General features: G+C 51.0%; 1 protein-coding gene across 2 annotated transcripts; it reads left to right on the forward strand.

Annotated features, from left to right (window-relative positions):
* Positions 1-54: 54 nt before the first annotated feature.
* KLHDC3 (kelch domain containing 3) lies at positions 55-20,764 on the forward strand. Of its 2 annotated transcripts, none has more exons than XM_010577819.1 (11): positions 55-240; positions 7,003-7,238; positions 9,617-9,793; positions 12,063-12,178; positions 13,510-13,581; positions 13,808-14,021; positions 14,311-14,397; positions 15,495-15,603; positions 19,830-19,903; positions 20,307-20,385; positions 20,605-20,764. In XM_010577819.1, exons 2-11 carry the CDS (start codon positions 7,085-7,087, stop codon positions 20,669-20,671), a joined length of 1,149 nt encoding a protein of 382 aa, XP_010576121.1. In that variant the 5' UTR covers positions 55-240; positions 7,003-7,084; the 3' UTR covers positions 20,672-20,764. The 2 variants fall into 2 exon arrangements, with proteins under 2 accessions (XP_010576121.1, XP_010576122.1); XM_010577820.1 differs by lacking the exon at positions 55-240 and adding an exon at positions 528-619.
* The last annotated feature ends 470 nt before the right edge of the window (positions 20,765-21,234 follow it).

The following is a 21,234-nucleotide window of genomic DNA, read 5'->3' on the forward strand; positions in this document are numbered from 1 at the left end:
CCCCCCCCCCCCCCGTGGGGCCCCGCCATATCGTGCCCGGCCTGCAGGGTGGGGTAGGGTAGGGCGTGGAACGTACCACCCCCCGAGGCGGGGGGGTGGTGGGGTGGGCCGTGGCGCCCTCGGTGGGGCCCGGTGGGGCCGTTACCGCCTCGGCGCGGGAGGGCGACCGCCGTCCACGGACTACAAGTCCCAGGGAGCGGCTGTGGGAGAGAGGTTGTCGGATTGTCTTCCCGCCGCCAGGTACGGGGTTGGGGCTGAGAGGGATTCGACCGTCGGGGAGCTGGTGGAAACGGGGGGGAGGGGGGGCCCGGAGCGACCGTCGAGCCCTTCCACGGGGAAAAGGCCCCGGTGGGCGGGCAGGGCCCCTCGGGCAGCGGTCGTGAGGCGAGGGGTGGCCCTGAAGAGGGGCCCCGGGGGGGCCTCTTGCCCTCCTGCTCCCCGCCTTGGCGTAACCGCCGCCGGGCCTCCTCCCTCCATCCCGCCTCGCCGGGGGCTTGTGCGGTTACGAGCCGTTCGCCCTTGCCCCCTCCTCCCCAGGCTCGGCCGCTTCACGCCGGGGTCCTTTTCCCCCCCACCCCGGTCCCTGTGCACCGGGGCAGAGAACAACCGACCGGCACCGGTGAGCACCGTCGGGCCGGCTCGGTGAAACTCTGCCTTGGAGGGTCCCGGTGTCGGTGTAAGAACGGGGACGGAGCGAGGGCTAAACGGCGGGGCTTGGGGCGAAGCGAGAAATGCCACGTTAGCTGTGAGCTCGGCTTTCCTCGGCCCGCTCCCTCCCAAGGGCTGGCAGGGCAGAAGCGGCTCAGGCAGCAGCCAGAGGCCGGGAGAAATTCCCGGGGAGGGAGAAGGAGGGTCAAGGAATTTCTCCCTTGGGAAGCCGTGGTGAGGTTCGGGAGGCAAAGGGAGAATTTCGGGGGCAAGGTGCGGGACGTCAGCCGGGCTTTGGGCAAAAGTCAGTCAGCGGCGGGCAAAATATTTGGGCAAAAATAAGGAGGCGGCGCAGCTGTCTGCAGGGAGGAAGGCTGGAATAAATTTCTGCCTGAGCGGCGTGGTCTGCGATTCCCGTGTCTAACACGAGCTTCCAGATCGGTCTTGGTTGACGAGCTCAGGGGCTGTTCTAGCACCGTCTAGTTTACTGGTGCTGGGATTGCGTTGCCAGTGTCCGAGCTGCTGAATGTGCAAGCTTGCAATTTCACACTGCCTTAGCATAAATAGTCAAAGCATCACATAAATGTCAAGCATGAGCGAAGAAAGCGGGTTGTTCTCGTGCTATCTCTAACAGTAAGTTGGATGTGCTTGAAATAGAACCATCTATATGGACTGCTGTGAGCTGGCTGGACTATTTTAAGTGTTACTAAACCTTGTGGCTGGCATCTTTTGGGAGACGGGACCGAGGCAGCCGCACGGTAGGATTTGCTCTCTGGAGCGACTTTGGAGGGGCAGTAGGCTGCTCTGCTTGGGGTGGTGCTGTGATTCTGGGGGTGACCGAGCGAGCCCTTGAAAATCCGGGCCGCTTTCTACTGGGTTTCTCCCCCTTGCTGGGTGAATTGACTGCAGGAAGGCAAATCTGAGCAGCTTTCAGAAATGGCTCTAGGTTTCTCTCTGTGTGCGTAGAGGAATGAGGTAGCCCAGGGAACACTCTTTGCGCAAAGAAGTTGATCCAAGGATATATATTTTTGTTCTAAGTTTATCATCTGGCTGTTGTACTTGGAGATGGTCAGTGGCTTTCCATCTCAAATGAAATGTTCTCATAGTTAATTGTAGGGATTGAAAATAGAATGTCGAAAGCCAATAGAACAAACAGCTGAAAAATCTGACTAAAACCCATGATTACTCTCCCCCCCCTGCCCCATCAATGCTACTTTGCTCAAGTCGCCACAACAGTTTTGGAAGGTATGCTAGTGAGAAATTATCAAGTGATTTTTCTGGTGATCTCAGATGGCTGTATGCTGTGCTGGTAGACCCTAGTTAGGTGTAAGCTGGGGCAGTTAGGATGAAGGTTGTTTCAGGCATTACGTGCATCTTCAGACAACAGCAGAACCAGAGATTTGGGAGTATTGTCTATAGGTACTGTATTCAAAGAATGCAGAGCTGACTTAAAATCTGGTTGTTCCCTTGCTTAGCAGTGAAATGCCCTGGGTGAATTGCTGCGCTCTCTTTGCTGGATGTCAGCGCTGACGAAGAACAAGGGAGGTGTAGAAGGACGTCCATAGCTATTTCTCAGCTAATAGACTTGTAAGCTTCCACTTGTGGGCAGGTGTCAGGCCTGACTGCAGCAACAGACCCAGTCTGCAGTCACCCCACGGCTATTGTTGCACCACTTGCTCTGCTCTGGAAGTGTGTACCTGGGCTTGCGGTGCTGTGCACAGTCAGTGGAGGAGGGCTTCAGGCATTTCTGCGGGACCACAGCAGGTTATTTTGAGCACTTTTTAATTTTAGCCTCCCTGTGATTAGTGGCACAGGAACAACTCATTGCTGCGCTTACTTAATTTCCAGCATCATCAGCATCAGGTACTTCAACAGGAGATGAAGTGTAACCTGATTTTTAGAAACATTCTTATTCCTGGCAATTAATTGCCAGGACCTACCAGGGTTTCAACCCAAATTTCTCTGCTTTCTCTGTGCTTGACTGTAACTCTGGATAGATTATGCCAGACCAGGGAAATGGGGAGTTGTAAAGACTGCATGATTGCTGCCTGTGTGAATGCAAAATGAAATGAAAAGATCTATTAGCTTTTGGAGAGGTGAAGTGGGGAGTTCACATGTGCATCAGTGAAAGCAAGCGGCTTGAACAGAAGCACGTATCCCCTTCTGCGAAGGAGACCCCGAGTGAATGCATGTGTGCGTGTGGTCAGGATGCTCAGCGTATTGCTTCTCTGAGCTGAGACTGGGGAAAAGAGGCAGCCAGAGCTTCCTGATCGAAGGTCAGTGAGCGTATGCTGAGCTAACGGAGCATGTGGGAGTGCAGTTTCTTTGGTTTTGCTTCATCTAGAAAATCTCTCCTCTCGCCGTGTAAGAAATGTGCTGATGGAGCTTTTTGGTCTCCCTGTAAGTATACGGTCGTAGTTCCTGGGGACGCTGGGGCACAATTCCAGCTGGGCATGCTAAATCAGTCAAAGGAGATTCCTCAGACCATCAACCAGCTTCTGCTGTGGGCGCAGATGAACTGCAGAGGCTGCTCTAAAAGAGGTGCAGCTCTGGGGAGGAGAAGGATGGCTCGGCAGGATCCAGAAAAGGGACACACGCTTAGCTGTCTGCATGAATCCATGTAGAAGGCAACCCTTCTCTTACCCTGCTGGCTTTTGGCAGTAGCAATAGCTTCTGTGATTTAAATGATCTGAGCTTAACTTTTCTGTGGTGTGGAAGCCCTTCCTCTAATCCATGATGAATGTTAGTGTCACTAACTGTCCCTTTGGTTTGCGGTGCAGAGTGAAAAAGCACTTGGTTTGCCTGAGATGGGATGTGTACCGCCTCCTGCAGCCAGCGCCCTCCCAGTTCTCTGGTACCGTTTGCCTCCATCGTATCAATATTTCTGTGTTTTACAGCCTACATCCCTGTTGCTGGTGTCCTAAATGAGAAATCACGGAATGTATTTTGCATAACTTCAATATTGTACGTTTGGGGGAAATTGTTAGGAAATTTTCGTATCAATTATCAGATCAATTCATATCAATTGTTTCATATCCATATCAAAACCTGAAATGGAACTTAACAGCGTGCATAGTTGTAGGACAGAAAATAACTTTTTCTCAAAAAAAAAAGCGTTTAACTCATATTTCTAGATAGCGCAGAGAGAGGAATTGCAGGAGGAAAATTGACTTTGGGACAGAAAACTGCTCTAATGAAACGATTTCCAAAAAAGGCAGGAGAGGAGAGAGGCTGGAGCTGGATGCAGAAAGCATGGGGAGGAGTGGGGGTTCCTCAGGAGATGGGGAGCGGACCTGTGCATGGCCAAAAAGAGGAGAACAACCGCTTGGCAAAGGTGGGAAGACGTTGCGATGGTTCTGGGGTAGGGTTGTGGCCAGTGGAAGGCCAGAAGAGGAAGATGGAGTCTGGCTGGATGTTTTTATTACGGTGTAGGGAAGAGCACTCGGGTTTGGAAAAACCCTGGCAGCTTGTTAAATCCTGTGTTTTCCTTGGCCTTTTAATATACGATCCTGTAAGGATTGCTTCATGCTTCTGATTGCCTTCTTTTCGTAAAGCGAATGAGTGTTTCTGCATGCCCGGGGCCTGACGAGTGGCAGCATGAGGCTGTGCTAGCTAAGCTTTGTATTTGCTCTGAAGGGCTATCCCTGTCCTGAGCCAAGGCGAAGTGCAGCCAACTTCAACCCCATCACCCCCACCACCACCCTGGGTCCTGCGTACAGCCGCCTGCCTCCTGGGAAGGGCTGATGGCTGGAAAAACCTTTCCCAGTAATAGTAATTGTAGGAAACGACACTGCAACCTTGTTGCTACAACATCAGCATCCTTTCCTGCAGTGTGAACAGCTGGGCCTTGAGCTGCTGCCTCTCCATTGAGCAGATTAACTTCTTGGGATGTGCAGCCTTCGTTTCCTGCGTTCCTATGACTAATCTTAATTATAAGACTGTTCAGTCAGGGTAGCCAGCTCCTGTTGGAGTGAAAGGACCAGTGTCCTGCTCTGGCAGCAGCGTGCTCCTCGGCACACAGCTCAAGTGAACTCCCAAGGGTGAAGAAGAGTTTTCCCAGCCTTTCTGGCAAAAAAAGGCAAGCAAGCAGCTTGGTACGATGCCTGCCTGCCATGCCAGGCTGCTGTGCTCCTCTACCCCAGAAGGAACCAAGTGGAGAACTTGGAAGTAAGATTCATCTTCTTAATCTTCCAGGATTGGGCTCAGTCTGAAGGGTGTTGAAAATATTGGCAGTGGTGATAAAGTCCAGTTAATCTCCTTAAGGAGTCTCTTACAGAATCACTTAACCAAGAAGTGATTTTGAGGAAAGTATCGGTTAGATTTTTTCAATGATAACTCATGACTGAGGCAGGAAACACATTTAGATATGTGAAGTCTTCAAAATAGCCTGAAAGGTGACTTTGGTGGTCTCCATGGAAACCCATCTATTCTGTAGCTTTGCGGAGGACTTATACAAGAGCTGCTGCCTGGCTTAAAAAAAAAAAAAGAGTCATTTAAAAAACAAAACCCAAACCTGCTAGATCTGAATTTGGAGTGGTCCCAGGCACACAGCGAAGCATGGTCTGTAGCAGAGGGGGACTGTTTCTGGGTGCTTCTGGAGCAGCACTGCTGGAGAAAAGCTTGATGTGACTTTCTGGGTTGCTGACTGCAATTTAGGTTACAGTGGTTGCCGCAGGACGAAGCAGCTTTGCAGGAGGGACTCCTTGGTCTGAGCTCATCTGTTACAAGTAAGACTGCAGGATGCTCTCTGTTCAGACTTTGCACGTGTCCTGTTGCTGTAACATTCAGGTATAGAGCATGCTCTGGCTGCCAGTCTCTTTTGGGAACAACTTGTAAAAGAAATAACTTTAAAAAGAAATTACTCAAATTTTGCTGAGATTTAGGAGTTCTGGAATGAGGTGACTGGTTTCTGGATGCTTTTGAACTGTCTGTAGCATGCATGGCTGGAGCTGGAAGCCTGAGCTCTGTTCCATGCCAGGAGGTCCCTGTTGGGTGGCATCTCTGACTCTTTCCCCAGGTGGGGATAAAATGGGAGAGTGCAGGTGGGTCAAATGCTGTGGTAATCAGGGTGCTGATGGGCCGTACAGGTGCCTGCTTGTGAGTGGTGGTTCTGCTTGGCTGAAGGGCTGGGGGAGGCCAAATGGAGCAAAGCACCATGGTGTTATCCCTTCCTGCTGCTCTCCAGCTAGTTCAGAAACTTTACACAGGAGGAAAGTTCTCCTTGTGAAAAAAGTCACTACTTTCCAAAAAGAAAAAGGACAGAGAAAATGCATAAGAATTTTAGTCCTCATTCTAAGGCATCCGCAAATTTCTTTGTGTTCTGCAAATGCTAAAACTGGGTGTGGGGTGGGAGTGTGCTGGCTGCATCTTCCAAGAAGCTAGAACCAAGCAATAAAAAAGAGAATGTTCGTTAGGCTGAAACACTGACATCTCTTCTAATGGCTGTTTTTCAGCTGGGGGAAAACTGTTAAAGAATTGAACTGGCCTGCTTTTTCAGAAGCACCCGGGCAGGACTGTGCTCCAGATCATTAGATCCAAAGGAGAATCTCTGCAAAAATCAGCTGTGGTGACTTCTCTGAGAGCTGATCTGAGCCATCTGTTTGAAGCATGAAACATATCAGTTTCTTAACTGAGATAGGATGTTACAAAATTTTCGTAGTTATGCCTGGATTTGCTGCGGGAGAAAAAGGCCTTATTCTGATCATTAGAAAAGAGCTTTCTCCCCAGACTAGGGGGTCTCTGTTCTCTCATGTTTAATAAAGCTGGACCCTAGTGCTCAAATCAGTGAGTCCAAATGCTAGTGTTGTAGTCCACCCCCATATCGGGGAGTCGGTTGCTTTATGTGGGGATCATTCTTTGGGTTTTTTTGTTGGGTGGGTTTTTTGTTGGTTTTTTTTTTTTTTATATTTTCCTCTGCTGTTTCTCACAACTGATCCAAAGAGCACACTCTCTTCCCTCTGGCTCTGTTCTTTTCACCTTCACAGTTGGCTCTTGCTGTGTGTTTTCATTCATGCGGACAAATTGTTCTGGTGTGTACATGATGTGTACATGACCAAGGCACGGCTGGGCACGCAGCACTCGGCTGCCTTCGCCAAAGGTGCTTGGCTTGGGCTGCCTGTGCGGCCACGCTGAGGTTTTTTTGTATGCGAGGGCATCTCCGCTTGCTCTTCCAAGCCTTGCTCGGGTTACGGTACCTGCCTTGTGTCTCCTTCCCAAGCGGAGAGTAAAACCGTCTCCAGCTGGGAGGCAGATGAGTAAGGACACAGCAATGTGACCTTTGTAGTTGGAATTCAAGGAAGACAGGAAGACCTGCAGAATGGATCATGTTATTTTAGCATTCTTTCTCTGTTACAGAGCCAGGTGACATCGTGGTGGCCCAGGAAGCATGCGGCTGTGGCACTGGGGGCCCTGAAGACTGCCTGGCTTGCAGGGAGGAATGCTACGGTGGGCAGTGCACTTGGAAGGTGGGCCACGGAGGGTGAACCACGCGGCCGTGGCTGTCGGGCACAAGGTCTATTCCTTTGGTGGGTATTGTTCTGGAGAAGACTATGAGACTCTGCGGCAGATTGATGTCCATGTTTTTAATGCAGGTAAATATGTCCTTGTGGTGCTCGAAGGAGTGGCTTGCTGGGCTCGGTTATTAGTTTTCTTGCCCAGTGCTGCTTAACATGTTACACTCCGTAACATGCTGTCTGACTCTAATTTCCAAACAAGTTATCAGTGTAGATGGGAGCCTCTTCCCTTATGCAGCCCTGTATTTTCAGCTTCAGGGGCAGGGCGCAGAGGGGCTGTAGTTCAGCAGATGGCTAGGATAAGGACTCACTAGAAGTAACCACACAGCCAATGGCTTGTTTTGTCCTTGTTCTCTGTGAACAATAACTCAACTAGGTGCAAAGAGGCGATGTTTACTTGGCTCAGATTCCCCATCCAGTTTGCAGCATGGCCGTGCTCAGCTGCCCCTAGCTTGGAGGGGGTAGGGTGGGAGCCGGTGCACTCAGTTAAGTCTCCAGGTTTAGACTCCTGAGCTGTTTCCCTGGGGGCGCAGCTGACAACCACTGCCAGCATGATGGAATCGGTAGGGCCATGTGGCTGGGATGGAGGCCTTCCCGTTTTGGCAGCAGCTATCATGCAAGTTCACAACATGGCTTAGAAAAGCGTCTGGAGCTGGAGCCATTTGTGTAGGGTAGCCTGTATCTGTCAGGAGACTGAGTTGGAGCCATGACTGTGCTGGGAGAGGCTGTATTTCTTGATTCAGTGCTCTTTGAACTGAAGAGATTACTGAGCTGGTCCATGAAGTATTTCCTTATAATTAGGCAGGTGGTTGAAAAACTGCACGGGTGCTTGGATGGGTTCAGCTGAACAGAGACAAGAGCAGAGAACCAATGACCAGTTTTGCAGACTGGACAGCATGCTGAACGCTCTCCTAACACGCACGTGGCACGTAGACAAAACTAGTTTGTCTGTAAGATGCAGTGAATTCACTTCTTTAAGTCTGACTGCGGAGAAGACTGACTTGTACAGTAGTGGATAAAGGCATTGGTTACACAGGGCTGCCAAGGTGACCAGCTCACAGTGTAGAGGGGAGTGTAGCTCAGGACCTTGTGAACAAAGACATTCATCTCTATCCGGAGAGACTGGGCACTCATGCTCAAGACAGTTGAATGTCGTACTTGTAAAATGTGCCAGCAGAGCACTGCTTTTATGATGGAAGCATAACTACCATGCCCAAAGGAATGCTCTTGTGTTGTCTACCCTTCTTGCCACTCCCAAGTATTAGTGTCATGATGCTGCTGCCACTACGTGGGAGGTGACACTGGCTTCCCAAGCCCTTGCTCAGTTAGCATTGCCAGGTTCCAGTGCTAAAGCCAAGATACCAGATTTTGAATGATCTCTTTCAATCTTCCAAAGCAAAAGACTGTGTTTTAGGTAGGAAACATCCCGTCTAGCTTGACTTTAGCATTGGCTGTGCTTCCTCAGTGCTCTTTCTGCCTCTGGGGTAGATGCTCACCTTTTAAGATGCCTGACCCTTTCCCTATGTTAGTATTTCAGGGGAACTGCAGACTGTTTTCTGCTGTATTTCGTGTTATCTCCACATTGAAAACAAAACTGGAGGCTGTATGTGTGGTAGAGGGAGGGTGTCTGGTTGCTGTTGCGTAAGGGCCATGTAACCCTTGCTGTTACTCTTGCGCTGTCATTAAACTATGTAATACCTGTTGACTGCTCTGGCTACTGCTGAACGTGACATACAGGCTGCCAGGAACGAGAACCTGTAATCACAAAGAACTTCTATTAGTAACACAAGGTTAGCAAGGAGAACTCGAGTATGGATGGGAGTAAAGGAGACAGACAGCTGCCTCATCTAAAGCTTAAAGAACTAAACAAAAGCAAACAAAACCTGTTCCGACAAAGCTGCTGTGTTGCTTTACTTAAACTGCACCACTGCAAGTCCAAATAATGCCTTCAGGTGTGTTCCCCTGAATGTTGCTGCAATGAATTATTCCTGTGCTGCCCCTTCTTTCCAGCTTTGAGTCTCTTTAAAAATGTCACTAGCCTGAAGTAGTGTCTGCATTCATTATCACATCTGCACTTTTTCTTTTTCCTTTCCCTATTTTTTTTTTTGGTGTATATGTATGTGTGTGCTGTGCCTTCATTCATAGTCTCTGATGAGCCAGAGTGGAAACCTCTTCAGTGTAATTGATGCAGAATGGAACCTATTTCTGTCCAGCGTCCTCTGGTCCTCCCGTGCTTCCTCTAGTCTCTTCTGTGACAGGGGAAAACTGTGGAGAACTGTGCTTCCATTTTCATTAACTAGCTACTACTCAGGGTCAGACACAGCTTTGTCTTGCTTACTAGACTGCCTCTGCACCTTATTGTAGGGGGAAAAAAAGCACTGTGCAGGATGGGTTGTGACCTGTGAGCACGTGTAGCGGGCTTAGCATTTTACGTGGGCTCAAACTTGTGCTTTCAGTGTCTCTGCGCTGGATCAAGCTGCCTCCAGTGTGGACAAACAGCCGAGACCACGTGAGAGAGGTGCCCTATATGAGGTATGGGCACTCAGCAGTGCTCATAGATGACACCGTCTACATATGGGGTGGTCGCAATGACACTGAGGGAGCCTGCAACGTGCTCTATGCCTTCGATGTCAGTAAGTTCCAGCTTCTCACTCTTCCTTGTTACAACTGCTCTTGATGAGACCTTTTCTCTGCCCCACCACGCTGCTCTCCAACTTGATTTTCTGTCCCTCAGTCTCTCTACAAAGTGACAGTCTGGAGGAAACAGTGCAAATGGGGAACTGGTGTTGCTGGCTGTTTCAGCAGGTGTAGAAGGGGAGCAGGGTGGCCAGCGTGTCTGCACACTTGACTCTATGTAAAAGCCTTTGAACAGAGATTACTGAATTTGTCTGATAGTCAAATGGGTTTCAGTTTTTCTATCAGCTTTGTGTGCTCTTTCTGATAGTAACTGCAACTGAAGCATTCTCTCTGTGTGATATATTATTCCTTAACTGTGGCTGAAGGTTGCAGCGAGAAGGAGCTAGAGGATTGTGCTTCCTCTCCAGGGTGGTCCTTCTTTCTGAAAGTGTGAAAGAGAGTGAGGAATAAAACACAGAAGTTGTCAGGCACAGGATGGCAAAATAAGGGAAGGCATGAGTCAAGTTAGATAGACCCAAAAGATAAACTCCTTGAGCCTTTTGGTTGGCTTCTCCATAGTGCTGCTGGCGCACCTGGGGAGAACAGGCACCATCAGGAACTGGGTGGAAAGGAGTGTCAGGAAAGGAGGGAGTACATCTGGATTCTGGAGCCAAGTCCATCTAAATACTGACCAGTGACTGGCTTGCTGGACTTGCAAGGAAACTGCTTGCTCTGGTGCTTAGTCGTGGGTTCCCTGCTTTGCCAGGAAATGTCTTGCGGCTTGGAGCTGCTCTCTGAGCGCAGGGTTTTCCCCTTCCCCTGACACATGCAGCTGGGAAGCCACCAGTAAACCTCTGCCTATGCAGAGGCCTCGTAGTGGGAGCTGCCTCCCTGCCAACTCCAGTGCTTTAGCGTTAGGTGAAAATTAATGGAAAGGCCAGACTTCAGTCCTGGTCCGAACCCTCTGCAGCTGTCTGTACACGCTGTGCCTGTTCCCTGTCAGTCCTGGAAAGTGAGGCTGGCAGTTGTAATCCCGTGTCCGTGGTATAAGTTCCACTGTAGGAGTCACATCAAACTGGATAAAGTCTTGGCTGGGTGCAATTTTGTACCCTGGGGTGCCAAGCAGATCGTAAGTCAAGGTCTCTTCCATCTCTAATTTGACGTGTTGTGCTTGGGTGAGCTCTTGCTGCTACCGTGTGACTGGGCTTGGAAGCAGCCCCATGAAGGAAAGGAACTTGATAGCCGCTGCAGCTTTCTCACTAGAGGCTGCCCAGGAATTCTGTTGACCTTGCAGGACCCTTTGTGTGGTTCCAGCTGGAGCCTAGGTGGATAGCTGTGGCCACAGGCCAAGTTCAGAGAAGTTATCCTTGTGAAGAATGTTGCTTTGGTTCCAGTGTTACCACTTGCTGAAATAAGCACTGCTCTTGGCAGCTTGCAGCAGTTAGGAAGGGTGGTGGGAATGTCTCCTGCTGCCTCAAGGCTTATGTGTGCCTCTCTGGGCTCTTGGGACAGGTGCCTGTTTGTGCTTGGCAGTGAGTCGCTGGCTTGGCTCCATGTTGCCCTGGCACGGAGAACATCTCTGGCTGGATTTAGTCCTCCCCTAAATCAAGCCAGCCCCTGGACCGTGCGGGCTAAGGGGCTGAATCTGTCTGGTGCAGGCTCACGGACAGCAGTGTGAAGAGAACCATGAAGGGTGGAGTGTGAGGAAGGCTCCCCTTGAAGAGGGGATGAGAATGTAACAAGAGGAGCAGATAAGATAGGGAGAGCTGCGCTGCAGAGGTGGGGATGTGCACAGTAGCTCTGTTGACATGGTAAGCTTGTGGTTAAGTGACTTCTGCCTGGATTCAAGAGCTGTTTTTCCTCAGTCAGTTAGTCAGCATCTCCATGCCGTGAGGTCAGTTGAGCCACTTAGCACCACTGCTTCATTGTAATTGAAACTGTAAATGCAGAGTTGATAAGTGACTCACAAGTAGGCTTTGCAAGAGATTCAATAAAAATAACATTGCTAAAGCAGTGCTGTACTACACGCACTTCAAACGTGAGCTGTTTGTCACGTCGGGCAGAGTCAGCGGCCGTGCCCAGGAGCTGAGACCTCTGTCACCATGCCCCTCTGTGGAGGCTCAGGCAGGTAGCCTTGCCTGAAGAAGCTTGCAGCTTCTGCAGAGAAGCAGGTACTGTGTGTGAGAGAGAAAGATTTCTGTCTTAGAAATGAAGAACAGTAGCAAAGAGCTATCCCATCCCAACATCTACTGTATTTTCTTAGCATTGCCTTCTGTTTTGTTTCAGACACGCACAAGTGGTTCACGCCAAAGGTGTCTGGAATGGTCCCAGGGGCGAGAGATGGGCATTCAGCTTGTGTCCTGGGAAAGAGCATGTTTATCTTTGGAGGCTATGAACAGCTGGTGAGTAGTCTCTGTAACTGTTATTTGGCGATCCCTTGGGAAAGAGGGTGCTCCTACCCAGGACATCGGTGGAGGCAGGATACAGGGGCATATTTGTATCCATAGCTGCTTTCATTTTATAACTCAGCAAAGTTATGGTATTAATTACCCAGGGTATGCTCTTTGTTTTGCAGAGAAGATGGTTGGGAAAGTAGGCCTAAAAAAATGGTGGGTATTTTTTTTTCTTCCCCAAAACATATATAGAGGTAAAAATATAAATATTTTTATATATATAAATATTTTTTTCTGGCTCATTGCTCAGCCAAATTTAGCTAGATAAATACATAGCATTTTAAATAAATATATATTGGTCCACATTTATTTTAATTTGGCTGAGAAATGAGCCAGAAAAATCACTTTCCAATGTCTGTGGTGTTGCTGTGAGGTTTCGTCCTGATCCGGTGCATGTTCCCTGTATTCTGTACCCGCTCTCACATCTTGCTGATCCCCTCCAGCAGGCACTTGCTTGCCCTCCCATTAAGAATACCTTGAGCTGAAGGTCATCCTGCACTAGTTGTCAGTGTGCCTAATGCTCCTTTGAGCAAATCCTTATGCTTTGACCTTAAGATCTGGGTAAATATCATTTCAGCCTATCAACAGGCTCCAGAAAAGCTGTGCAAAGTCACATCTGTTTATTTGGAAGAAAGCTAGGGCTCTATTACAGCAGTCCTGGGGTTATTCCCCCTCTTCTGAGGACAATAGCATGCCAAATCCATGATTTTGATTATAGCAGCAGGAGGAGTTAAAACGTAGCTTGTTTTTAACCAGGACAAAGCAAGCCTCTAGCTGTCTTGCTGCTATCTCCCCTGCCTGGAGGAGTAGGAGTCTGTGCTGTTAGCGTGAATGCAGGCTCTTCCAGGCAGCTAGCTGCAGAAGAGTTTTGTAGGATCCTCAGAAACCTGAGTGTATTTGCTCCCGGATGTTTAAGTTCCTACAAGTAATCTTAGTTTCTACCTCTCATCAGGTGGCTTTAGCAGAGCCAGTTTGACTGTCCCATTAGTACCCCTTTCTTCTGTCACTGCATGGAGTGGAGGCAGGGTTCTGCTGCGAATGTACATTATTGTGTGTCGAACAGCCTTGAGGGGGAGGAACTGAGCACCAAATAAATGGGAAAGCTGCAGGAAAAGACAAGACACCTTTGAGGAGAAATGGGCTTTGCCTTCCTCTTGTTAAGTGATAGGTGTGCTGTCTACCTTGACATTTTGGAGCAAGCACCATGTCTTTTAGGACAGTGTCCTTCCTGGGGCCAGATGTGACCAGGCTTGTGACCAGGCTGCCCTGCTGTCTTCCAGGCTGACTGCTTTTCAAATGATATCCATAAATTGGACACCACAAACATGATGTGGACCTTAATCTCTGCCAAGGTCAGTATTTGCTTTTCACTCTGGTTTGTGGAGGAGGTCTCGTATCTGCTGTTCTCTGGGGTAGCTGCCCACACCTGTCTCCCACCTTCTGTCTGGTGTGGCTGGGATCTACAGGAGGGGAAGTTCTCCAGGAGAAGGCAGCCGCCCCAACTTCCCTATCAAGCTGTGTCATCTCCCTGGGTAATCTGCATTCTTTCTCTCGTTCTGTTTTATTCTGTCCCTGCAGGGTACGCCAGCTCGCTGGAGAGACTTCCATTCAGCTACCATCATTGGAACAAAGATGTATGTATTTGGTGGCAGAGCCGATCGTTTTGGGCCGTTTCACTCCAACAATGAGATCTACTGTAACCGCATTAAAGTATTTGATACAGAAACAAACTCCTGGCTGGACTCCCCTCCAACTCCAGTGCTCCCTGAAGGCCGGCGGAGCCATTCAGCATGTGAGTGTGGGTCTGCTGAGAGAAGAGGACAGTGGAAGGGAATTTCTGCCTGTCTCGGAAGGGCTGTCTGGTCCACTGGCTGGAGATGTGGGTTAGTGAGGGTGCACAGGGCCTGGCTTCTGTGGAAAGCTGCTGCCCACCAAAAAGCCTTGCGCGTAGCCCTAGATGTGAAGGTGATGTAAGCAAAGGTGGATAACCAGCATGCTTTGCTTTGTATTTGATGTTGGGACAGGGATCTGCTGGGCTTTACCTTGGGTGGGACACTGATGTCTATGCTTATTCTCCACAGTCAGCTACAATGGGGAGCTATATGTATTTGGTGGCTACAATGCACGCCTGAACAGACACTTCCATGACCTCTGGAAATTCAATCCAGGTATTTATGCTTTTAACTTGTTGCAGTGATAGTGCTCAAGGCCCTCAAGTGTGTGAGTGCTCAAATGGACTTGCTTTCCAAGGGCTAGGAGCCTGCCTGGGGGGAAACGGCCCTCTGACATCATTGATAAGAACTTGCTACTGTGCTTGGGACCCCTGTTCCTCCTCAGACTGTCTCCAAATTTCAGTTAGAAAGTGGGAAAGAAAGTATTGCTCAAAGACCCAGCTAATCAAAGGGTGGTTGGCAAAACTTTGTCTAGTTCTTAAATATGCAGAAATGTTGGCAGAAAAGAAGATATGGGGAAGCAATGGGCTTAGGGGAGCTAGAGACCATAGCTGGGGAAACCACTCAACTCAAGCTGCAGGATCACCATACTACACTCTCTTGCTACCAGATCAAACTGTGCAGCAGAAGGGGTGGTTTTTCAGCTGATACCCTGAATATCAGTCAACTCTGAGCTGCTTTGGGGTCCTCAGGCACTTTTTGCAGTCCATTAGACTGATTTTTGTTTGCTAATTGCCTTGCATAGTAAAGTTACCTGAGAGCAGCCAACTTGCTGCTCCCCAAGCTGATCTATGAGCTAGAGCTCCTGAAGGTTTCAGTGCTGTGCGTTAGTGATTATCACCCCCCAGCATCCTTGCCACAGAGACCAGCAAGGACAAAGGCTGCTGTCTTCTCCACCTGGTTCAGTTCCCCTATGCTCCCTTCCCACCACCAAGCTGTCCCAGCAGTCTCCACTCTGTGAGGGTGGTCTGCGTTCACAGTGGCTGCCAGCAGATGGAGCTGGTTCCTGGGTCTCCCTCCAGATCTGGACCGCAGCAGGGTGCTGGGGAAAGGAGCCTGCCTGCCTGCTCCTGGAGCTCTGCCCTGCACAGCTCTCTGTGATGTCTGACCTGCAACTCCCATCTCAGCAGGCAGAGCTCCAGGGCTGTGCCTGGCATCTGAGCAACACTTCAGTAACAACCTCACAGAAGTGCACCGTTTTGCCACTAGCAAGAAGAGGAGGTCGACAGGGAGGGTGGATGTTGGTGTCTGTGGGGCAGTGCGTCTTGGCCAGACTCTTGTGACAAGCTGGTGCACTCTCTTCCGCCCCTTAGTTTCTCTCTCTTGGAGGAAGATTGAGCCCAAGGGGAAAGGCCCGTGTCCTCGACGCCGGCAGTGCTGCTGCAGAGTAGGGGACAAAATCATTCTCTTTGGAGGCACCAGGTGAGTTGCGTGGGGCGGCTCTGTGAGAGGGTTTGCCACTCCCTTCACCACAGTGTCCCTCCACGCTCTGCCCCATGCTGTAGTCAGATGCACTTCAGAGGTACATGGCAACTGTCCATCTACCTTAAAAGTGTAAGAAATGATGAAGATCAGGGCTCCTCTGGAAAAAGGCCAAGGAGGAGATTGAAGTGGTCATGCAAGCTTGTAAAGCACCTGGTGACAAGTCTTCTTGTACAAGTAGAGGCAGAAGTATGTAACATGCTGTTCAGGAGGGGTTGTGCAGTGGTCAAGCTTTCTGTGAAAGAGGTCATGGGAAGGGGGGAGGAGATCCTGCCATCAGAAGGACAAATACCTTGGTCTGCTGTGCTGTAGCAGACCTCAGACTGACTTATCTTCCCTTACATGCTGCCCTGCTTCTCCCACCAAAGTTTCTTTCTTTCATTGGCAAGTGTGGTGCCTGCCAAGCTGCAGTGGGATGTCCGCTCAGCTGGGAGCTGTTTGAGGAGACCACAGACACGACAAGGCAACATTCCGTTCTGTGCCAGTGTTCCTTAGCAAAGTTTCCATTCACAAAAGGGATCTGGTGTTAAGGATTTAGCTGTCAAACAATAGAATTGATACTGTCAGGGTGCAGGGTGGCTGGATGTGGCCAAGAGCCTTAACAGCTGCTAAAAGAAAGGAAGTGGCCCATCACCAGGACATGCTCTTTGCTGTCGGGAATGACAAATTGCAGCCCTGGAGCACAGGCCTGTTTACCAGCATCTACCTTGCAGAGACGTCTGAAATGCTTTCAGCCTTCCACATGGTTTGGAAAGCTTTGGGGATTTCTCTGGGACCCTGGCAGTGGCTTTTTGAGAATACTTCTGAAGAGAGGTTGGGGCAGAGAACAAGGCAGGGCAGGTTCTGCTGATAGGCTGACTGTACCAGTCTGCGATGGAGTGAAGGGCCTTCAGGCCCCAGGAGTGCTGGGGGTGTGTGCTTAGTTGTCTGTGTGGGTGTGAGGGAGTGCTTAGTGCAGGTGAGGTGTGCAGAGGTGCTGAGTTTATCCAGTCTTCTCAACAGATACTGGGTGCTGCTCTGTACAGCAGAAGGCTTAGTAGGGCTTGATGGCAGTTTTGGATGCTCTCGGATGCTGCAGTGTGGATTTGTGTTACAGCAGCAAATGAACTCTGATGTTAAACCTAGGCAGCCCTAGGAAATGCTAGCAAACCACAATAAATTTAACACCAACTTTTTGGAGTTTGGGCCACCTCTGCCAGGCAACGCAGCAGTGCCTTGTCTTCTCCACTGAACAACTTTGGTATTCAACTTGTTCCTTAATCCAGGCTCAACCCCAATGCAGGCCAGTTCATCAGCACTAATTTGGGATAGGAAGAGTTGCTGGCAGCCAGGAATGCAGCCTGCTTGGACTGGAGGGAGGGTCTTGCAGGCTGGGGAAGGGGGAGACGGGGGTGGGAACTCTGCTTGCTTCCTGTAACAGTTATCAGGTGTACTCTGGAGCTGCCTGGAGAGATAAGAAGTTTTCCAGGAAGTCGTTGTAATGGAGAACTCCCTGTGGTCTGCCTCCTGACCTGTGCTCCCCTGCCTGGGATGGGCTGGGGGGGGGGCACACAGCGCGGGGGATCCGGCAGGGCTCCTTGGAGGATGAGCCGGCAGGCTCGGCTTGCTAGGCAGCAGCACCGGGGGACAGGCAGGCAAAACCTCTTTGTGTCCTGCCTTCCCTTACAGGATTCACGTAGGCTGTAGACTGTTCAAGAGGCACTTCTGCAGGGTGCCTGCTCCCGCGGCATTCAAATGCATAGTCCCTTTTGTAGTCCTGCCTAGAGCCTGGTCTTTTTGCCCCAGCTGTGGTCTCTCACTGTGGCCAGCAGCAATCCTGTCACTTGTGTCCCATTTAAGTGACCGGAAAGTCATGTAGCACTAAGCTTGGTGTTCCCGTTAGCTGTGTCGCAGTTGTGGCCCCAGTCTGGTTTCCTCCCAAACCCACCAGCGCTTCAGCATGCAGAGACCATCCATGAGGGAGAACGAGGGGCAGAGGGAATGCTATAAACCAGAGTCTAGCTGAACAGATGCTGATCCGGGTTTGGCTTGAGGGTGCATTTTCCCTGACAAGGCTTAGAAATGCCTGGCTCTGGTGAGGGAGTAGGGGCTCTCACTGGGTGCTTGGTGCAGGGCTCAAGAGCATTCGCCAACACGCTGAATTGCTGTGCAGCTGGAACGAGCAGTTTTGCTGGGCTCTGCCTGGCAAAGGGGTGCCCTGCACCCTGCTGTCTGGGATTGCGGCTCTCCTGGTCTTGAACTCCAGGCTTTCCCTAGCTGCTTTGCAGTTTGGTGATTAAAACTGCAGACATGGTGCCTGCTGCCTTGCCTTTGAAAGATAAGGGATGGTCTAGGGTTTCCTGTGACGTGGATGTGAGATTAGATTGTGGTGTGGTGAACACACAGGGGTGGAATTAAAGGGGCTTTTGCCTGTATCCGGGCAGATGGGACCCATCAGCGACAGGTCTTCTCTGCCAGTAGTGAGCAGTGCCCCACACTTTGTGCTGGGTTTATGGGAACCTGGCGGGGGGTAGGTACCGTCTCATATCCCATGAGATGTGAAGCTTATTGGGTCATAGGTGGGGAAGCAAGTGACACTGAGGTGAGAAGTCACTGCATGAGGTCCCAGCTAAGCAGTGAGGACACACTAAATTGCCTTGTCACAGACCAAAGCAGGACTTAAAACACCTTTCGTTTCTTTCAAATTCTCCAAAAAACCATCAGCCATGGGAGTACTTTCCCCTGGTCCAAGCACCACTGTTACAGCAGAGGCTGGTCTGCCTGTGCTAGGGGATGCAGTGACCAGTCTCTCAGGTGCTTTGGCTGTTCCATCAAGACCGCAGAGGCAGCAAACCATAGGCGAGGCTGTCTGTTCCCTAGAAATGCCTGAAGTCATAGCTCCTTACTAGCATTCCAGGACCAACATCAGATGGGAGTATCAGCAAATTGGGATTGGTTTAAAATGACTGCTGCACTGATCAACACCTGACACATGCTCAGTTACAGTCTTCTGAAATGCCGTTCCCATTTTGGCACAATCGGGGAGCTGTGGCTGGAGCCCACAGTGATTCCTGAGTCAGACTGAGAAATGTCTGTGCTTGCCCTGCCACGCAGATATTTCCTACCTGCTTTCTCCACACTTCTCTTAGAACATCTCAATGGCCGTGCTGAAATAATTGCAGTAGATTTTAACCACGTGAGAACTGGCGCGACGAACAGTGTGTGGCTGGGCAGAATCTGTTTCAAACTTCGTGCTGTTGTGCTTGGCACACAACTTCAGCTCATGCAGCAGAACCTAAAAGCTGTCCAGCTGCTGGCCTCATCAGAGGAACACAAGCTGATAAAATAGGATGTTTTCCTGGCTGCAGGTTGCTAACCTGTTGGCTTTTGCTGGAGAGTTTGTGCTTTACAAAAGCTTTGTGTTTATCACACAAAGAGCGGGACAGATGCTTATGCAAGCACGCCTGCCTGCCTGCCTTCAGGAGCTGCTGTAATATCCCTTCTTCAGCCTGCTCGGAGTCATCCTCAGCCTCGTCCTGGGGCTCAGCTTTGCCTCTCTGAGTGGAACTCTTTGGAGGGTCAGATCCACTGAAATTGCTGAGCAAATAGAACCCTGAAACAAGCCTTAGCTCTGGAGGCAGCTGTTTGCCAGCACCCTCCTCATGCCTGGAGGGTGGGTGCCACAGTTCTGGAGGAGGCCCCAGGGTTGCTTAGTTGTTGGAGAGCGGTTTGGGGGGTACTTGGGGAAGGAGGAGCGTGAAACCAGCCAGAGGCTGGTCAATGTACAAGAAGGGAAAAGGGATGTTCCCTGCAGAGTGGGACCTGTGTTTGGAGGTGCAGCAAAGTAACAGAGGCAGGTGAGGTGAGGGGGAGGCTCGCAGCTGGAGTCATTGTGGTCGTGTGTGAGAAGGCGGCAGCTCCCCCATTCCCTGCTATGGCTTGCGGAGGAGATGGTGTGTGTTTCTGCCCCCAGCTCTGTGCAGCTCTGCCTATTCTGCGAGGAGCTGGGAGAGTGATGGCTTTGGGTGCTGCTGAGGGAAGCAAAAGGACAGGAGGGATCAGAGGGCTCCTGCATGGGGCAGGCAGGCCAGGAACAGTCCTGGACTTGCTCAGCCCTTGGGGAGCCCAAGGGACCGTAACTGGTGTACAAGCATTTTGGCACTGACTGATACACTTTGCTTCTGCAGCCCGTCTCCAGAGGAGGGAATGGGTGACGAATTTGACCTGATGGATCACTCAGACCTCTACATCCTCGACTTCAGTACGTGAGCACTCCCTGCCCAGCTTGAACCTCTCACCACAAGGTGCCCTGTGAGCAGGCCCTGCTGTGAAGCACCATACCATGTCCTACATGGCTCCCGGTGCCTGCCTCTCAGAGCTAGGCAGCTTCCTCTGGCTGGCGTACATGGCTTAAGGCAGACCAGCCAGAGATGCAGCTGTGCTTGCAGGCCTGAGCTGGGCTCATGGCTCTTTGTGCTCTCCTTCACACAGACTTCTTGTGGGAGCACAGAGAACTGCTCCAGCCTGTCCCTGGTATGCCTGCCTTGTCCCTCAGAGGAGATGGCTGGGGTGTTCTGCTCTGTTCCCTGTGGCACGATGCCTGGACGCCCCCCTCCATAGTGTCCAGATGAGGACTGCTGTGGCTAACTGCCCTCTTTCCACAGGCCCCAGTCTAAAGACGCTGTGTAAGCTAGCAGTGATTCAGTACAGCCTGGACCAGTCCTGCCTTCCCCACGACATCAGGTATTGTGTGCCTTGCCGGGAAGTCACCCCACGGGTGCTCCCTGTCCTTGGGGTGCTCCAGCCCTGGCTGAGGGCTGCCTGGGGCCCTCTTCGGCACTGTGCAGCTTCAGAGCAGGCTGGGCTGGAAACCACAGCTGAGGCTGATGTGCAGCGGAGCTGCTCCAGCCCTAGGCACTGTGTTTGTGCTTTCTCTCAGTGTATCCCATTGGTGTGTTACAGATGGGAGCTCTCGGCCATGACAACAAACAGCACCATCAGCCGCCCCATCGTCTCGTCCCAGGGCTGACGCCGGCTTGTCCCTCTACCACCCTGCCCTTGCCCCTCCACACACTGACTTCTTGCTCCACTGCCTGCATGAGTTTTTAGCCCTTTCAAGCAAGGAACATGTGAGCTCAGTTTGTTTTGCCCTAGCCAGGCCTCCCTCTGCCCTTGTTACGCTTTGGGCATCACGAGTGTGCAGGCAGAGCCGTCCGCCGGGGAAGAAATTGGCTCGCCCCAGCAGCACAACTGTGAACCCCTCTCCTTGCTGATGGCTCCAGCGTCTCCTGCCTTCCTTCCCCTTGCCTGTGGAGCTGCAGCTGTACTGGCCTGGTCCCCAGCCACTTTCCAAGGGCCTGAATCAACTCCAACCACCAGCCATGGCCCTGGGCTTGGCCCTCGGGCTATGAACTGTTCCTGCGCTGCCTGGAGAGAGCAGGGACCTCCATGCCTGCACCTGCCAGTGCTGACCAGCATCCTGGCACCGGATGGCAGGCCCTAGCCCCAAGCTGAGCCTGATGTGGGGGCCTGGGCCCAGCTGGACTCTCTGCCCAGCTCCTGTTGTAAAACAGCAACTGGGGGGAGTTTTAT

The sequence above is a fragment of the Haliaeetus leucocephalus genome, unplaced genomic scaffold (genome assembly GCF_000737465.1).
Source record: "Haliaeetus leucocephalus isolate CR32 unplaced genomic scaffold, Haliaeetus_leucocephalus-4.0 Scaffold577, whole genome shotgun sequence".
Lineage (NCBI taxonomy): Eukaryota > Metazoa > Chordata > Aves > Accipitriformes > Accipitridae > Haliaeetus > Haliaeetus leucocephalus.

What these genes read in the sequence shown, in the direction of transcription:
- KLHDC3 (XM_010577819.1), top strand. Translation starts at nt 7,085, where the DNA reads ATGCTACGGTGGGCAGTGCACTTGGAAGGTGGGCCACGGAGGGTGAAC. An exon ending in GCTCTATGCCTTCGATGTCA is followed by an intron (nt 9,794 to 12,062) that starts GTAAGTTCCAGC and finishes GTTTTGTTTCAG; the next exon opens with ACACGCACAAGTGGTTCACG. An exon ending in CCGGCGGAGCCATTCAGCAT is followed by an intron (nt 14,022 to 14,310) that starts GTGAGTGTGGGT and finishes TATTCTCCACAG; the next exon opens with TCAGCTACAATGGGGAGCTA.